This window comes from Solanum tuberosum, unplaced genomic scaffold, assembly GCF_000226075.1.
Source record: "Solanum tuberosum cultivar DM 1-3 516 R44 unplaced genomic scaffold, SolTub_3.0 scf00382, whole genome shotgun sequence".
In the NCBI taxonomy this organism is placed as follows: Eukaryota; Viridiplantae; Streptophyta; class Magnoliopsida; order Solanales; family Solanaceae; genus Solanum; species Solanum tuberosum.
The window spans coordinates 565,264-569,987 of NW_006239306.1; the positions used below are offsets into that span (position 1 = coordinate 565,264).

General features: G+C 35.5%; 1 protein-coding gene across 1 annotated transcript; it reads right to left on the minus strand.

The window, feature by feature from the left end:
- Positions 1–4,138: 4,138 nt before the first annotated feature.
- LOC102606162 (uncharacterized) lies at positions 4,139–4,674 on the minus strand (the record flags this gene model as incomplete). The annotated part of the gene is made up of 3 exons (XM_006362087.1): positions 4,139–4,321; positions 4,404–4,502; positions 4,582–4,674. Coding segments are annotated over 3 exons (375 nt in total), but the record flags the coding sequence as incomplete, so codon positions are not given.
- Between the last annotated feature and the right edge of the window lie 50 nt (positions 4,675–4,724).

Here is a 4,724-nt window from a genome sequence, read left to right on the forward strand (position 1 = left end):
TTTGGGGATGTCCAACAATGTGTGCTGAAAGGGAAGGGAGAAAAATTAAAACCTAAAACATAAGTATATGTTTTTATTGGATACCTTAAAGGAACGAAAGGTGGTATGTTTTATAATCCTAAAGAAAAGAAGGTCATTGTGACTACCAATGCCAAGTTTCTGGAAAAGGATTTTTAGCAAACCATATTCCTAGAAGTAAACTAGTTTTACAGGAATTATGCAAAGAGATAACAAATCAGTTTACTGAAAATAATGGAAACCAAATTCAAACCCCATATGTTGGAGTTAACATACCATTGCATTGTAATAGTGGGAGAGATGTTAATAAACATATAGTTCCACAAGTACAAGTTCCTGAAAATTCATTGCATCAAAGTAGTGGGAGTAATAATGAGCAAATTGTATTAGAGGAAGAAGTTGTTGATATCTCTTCACCGCAAGGTTCTGAAGATAACATGGACACTCATGATCCTACAAATGATGTGATTCCACCACAAGATCATAATAATGCAAATCTCTCTTAACCTAATCCTGCAACTGTAGTGTCTCGTCGTAGTGGGAGAGTGATAAGAAAACCACTTCGGTATGCACTCTTGGGAGAGTCTTTTGACAGAATCCCTGAAGAGTCGAATACCGAACCTGTGAATTACGACGAAACACTACAAGATGAAGATGCAGAAAAATGGATCGTTGCTATGAAATCAGAAATGGAGTCCATGTACTCCAATAAAGTATGAGATCTTTTAGAACCACCTGTAGATGGAGTTAAACCCATTGGATGCAAGTGGATCTATAAGAAAAAGAGAGGAGTAGATAGAAAAGTACAAACTTACAAAGCTAGACTTCTTTCAAAAGGGTTTACTAAAAAAGAAGGGATCGATTATGAGGAAACTTTTTCGCCAGTAGTCATGCTTAAGTTTATTAGAATTCTCTTATCCATTGCTGCTCATTATGGTTATGAAATTTGGAAAATGGATGTCAAGACAACTTTCCTTAATGGAAGTCTTGATGAAAGCATATTTATGCGACAACCAGACGGTTTCATAGAAAAAGGAAAAGAACACATGTTGTGCAAGCTTAAAAGATCCATTTATGGATTAAATCAAGCTTCTAGGGCATGGAACACTTGCTTTGACAATGCAGTCAAGACTTTTGATTTTGAGCAATGTCTTGATGAGTCTTGTGTGTACAAAAAGTGGAATGGGGATAAAGTGGTGTTTTTGGTATTATATGTAGATGATATCTTGCTCATAGGAAATAATGTGGGCTTGATGAATTCAATTAAGGAATGGTTGTCCACTAATTTTGATATGAAAGATTTGGAAGAAGCTGCTCAAATCCTTGGGATTAAAGTTTTACGTGATCGCAAGAAAAGGATGTTAGGTTTATCTTAAGTTAAATATTGATACAATTCTTACCAGGTTTAGCATGCATGATTCCAAGAAAGGGTTTCTTCCTTTCAGACATGGAATTTCTCTATCTAAGGATCAATGTCCTAAGATAGATGAGGAAACCAAAAGCATGAAGACAGTTCCTTATGCATCAGCTGTAGGAAGTCTCATGTATGCAATGTTGTGCACTAGACTTGATATCTGTTTTGCCGTAGGCATGGTTAGCAGATATCAGTCTAATCTTGGACGAGAACACTCACTATAAGAAAAACAGTCTCTAAGGACGGGAAATATGGTCCCTGAAAGTCGAAATCTGGTCCCAAATGAGCATTTGAGACCTGAAACATCTGGTCACCACCCGTCCTAAATGCTTCCTTCGCTATCGCCCAATAACAACGGGACAAAGAATCCAATCGTTAAAGCTTTTTGGGACGGGGATCCAATCTGGTCGCGACAATATCTTTAGGGACGTTATTTCTAGTCTCAAATAGATCAAATATATTTTGGGAAATATGTTTTTCAGGTCGGTAAAACTCTATAGGGACCACCAAAAACTAGTCGTAATAATCTTTAGAGACGATATAGATCTGGTCCTAGTAATCTCTAAAGACCTGGCCTTAGAATTGCTTTAAAGACGAGAACTATCTCGTCCTAGAATAGCTTTGGCGACTATCAACAACCCCATCCTAGAATAGCATTAGAGATGAGCAATAAGCCTGGTCATTATTGGCCTTTAGAGACCAACATAATTTTTGTCCTAGATGGAGCACTAATACATTTCAACAAATATCGAATTGCTACTAAAAATTTCGCTACGAAAAGATGATATATATAGAGAAGAGACAGAAACAATAAGATATATATAAAGAAAACAATTAATTACGATAATCTAGTTGACATCCATGATATATGTTTCAATGTTTGCTTAACAAAAAACATAGCTAATTAACGTCCGAGTTAGACTATGGCATCAAGTTTTGCATTAAATTTGTAGCAATCTAAAAGTGAGCTCATTCATCTTCTTCTAAACTTGTATCTTGCATAGAGGAATGAACAAAAGCTAGGCAAAAAATTAAAAGTTCCAATCTTCATCGAGAGTTATCCAGAAACATCAACAAAAGCTGCAAGAAAATAAGAAAAAAAACCCATTAGAAAAACTTTGAAATGCATTGACCGAGAATCTAATATCTATTTTAAAGATTTACAACTAAATATATATATATAACATCTGTTAGATAATGTAAACAAATAGACTCAATAGCTTTAGAGACGAGCAGGAATGAAAAATAAGTCGGAAAAAACAACTGCAATGAACAAAAAACAGGGCAGAAATCTCATGTGAAATAAACATAATCTCGAAACTTATAACAGGGCTAATGCAGACAGTAATTTTGCATTGTCCAGAAACAGGTCTTGTATATTTCCATCCCCATCCCAACCCTCCCAAGTCCCCCAAAACAGTGCAGACAATAATGCAGACAGAGATGTTGATTTTACTTTTTTTTCCAGACGATCAAACCTTGTATGTTTAATTTGGAATACAAAGTTTGATTGAACCACCTGTGTATAAACCACAAGAGAACTTATGGGATAGAATAGTAATCCGGGGGAGTTAACTATCCCGTTGGACATACAATTAGAAGAACTAATAAAACATTCAACTAGAAATTAATAAGGCATCACTGCAGGAACATGAACTGGGAAGTCTTGAATCTCATAAGTTCATGAATTTTTCTCCAGATCCTTAGGATTAATAGTTTTTAGGGCATGCCAAACATCACCGTTACATTTGAAACCTAAGCCAAAACCTATTTGACATGCTCTATCACCTTTTTTAATCCTAAATTTGGCCTTAGAGTAGGCCAATTCATACCATAGTGAGCTACTTGATGTGTTTCATACCACATACATCTCTGCTAACCACCCTCACCTTTGTTCATTCATTTGCAGCTTGATATTAAAGTACTAAAAATCAAAATGAGGATGACCCTACTAATACAATAGTCAATACATTTCTTTATATCAGCATTCAATGTTTCTCTCGAACTGTACTCATATTAAACAACGTTAATTGCAGATTTTTCGTTGGTAACTTGGATGCCAGTCAATTCAGTGATAAGGAAACTAACATGCTGGCAATTTTATGGCAGAAGTTATCCAAACCAGTGGAGTGGTGGTTATTATGGGTATACATCAGGATATGACGCCTATGGTTATGCCCAACCTACTCAGGACCCAAATATGTCCTATGCAGGCTATGCCGGGTATGAGAATTATGTGCAACCTCCACATCAACAACAAGTAAATTGAGTCCTACTAATAATTGTCTTAATCTGATGGTAAATATCTACAGAACCTATATGATGGTAAATATCTACAGCCACTGCCGCAGAGACCAATGAAGAAGAAGCTAGTCTTGAAAAAGAGCATTTAACCAAGAGCTAGCAGAGGATGAGGACATAGTAGAGGGACTATTGAGACAGAACTATCATGTCAGGAATTAAAAGCCTTCTTATAATAAAATAAAGTCGGGTATATTCTTACTTACTTGGTCAGCAAAAAAACAGTTGTCATTCCGTTGAAACAGGCGATATTGTAGGTGGTACATTTGATTATTGAGCATCAATGAATTCTTTCATCTTCATTATTGCTTTCATCTCATCTTCTAAGGTAGACAAGCGATCATTCAAGGATTTGTTTTCCTCATTCAAAGATTTGTTTTCTTCATTCAAGAATTTGTTATCATCTCAAGTTGAACGTAGCGCAGACAATAGTTCAGCCTTTGAAGAAGTTCCACCTTTCAAATCTTTTGCCTTTACTCCACCCCCAAATCCAAATACATGGCTACGAGTTTGTGGTCCACAACATTTTTCAACAATCTCTATACTAGATAGAGATGGATCTTCTTGAACTATTTCCTCAAGTTGAGCCTACAACATATATAAAAGGACATTTTCTATCAAAACACATAACAATTCCAAGCCGTTAAATTATTCAATTTACCAAACGTACATGTTTTTCAATTGCTTCAGGTTCAACAAGCTTGTTATCTTTCTTACGAGTCTCAAAGAAAATAGTCGCCAAATCTGGTGGATTGCCATCTTTCCCACCCTTAACATCAAAGTCAAACACGTCAAATAACACAAACCTCGTAAATACTTCATCAAGGAAAATAGTTTTTTAACAATACCTTTTGATAAATAATCTCTCGAATAGGTTTGCTACCAATATGATGAAGCATCTTCAACTTAGATCGGTTTGTTGCATTCCTGATGCTTCTTGCCTATATTTGTGAAACAATAATCTTAATTAGAATAATTATAACAAAATTAT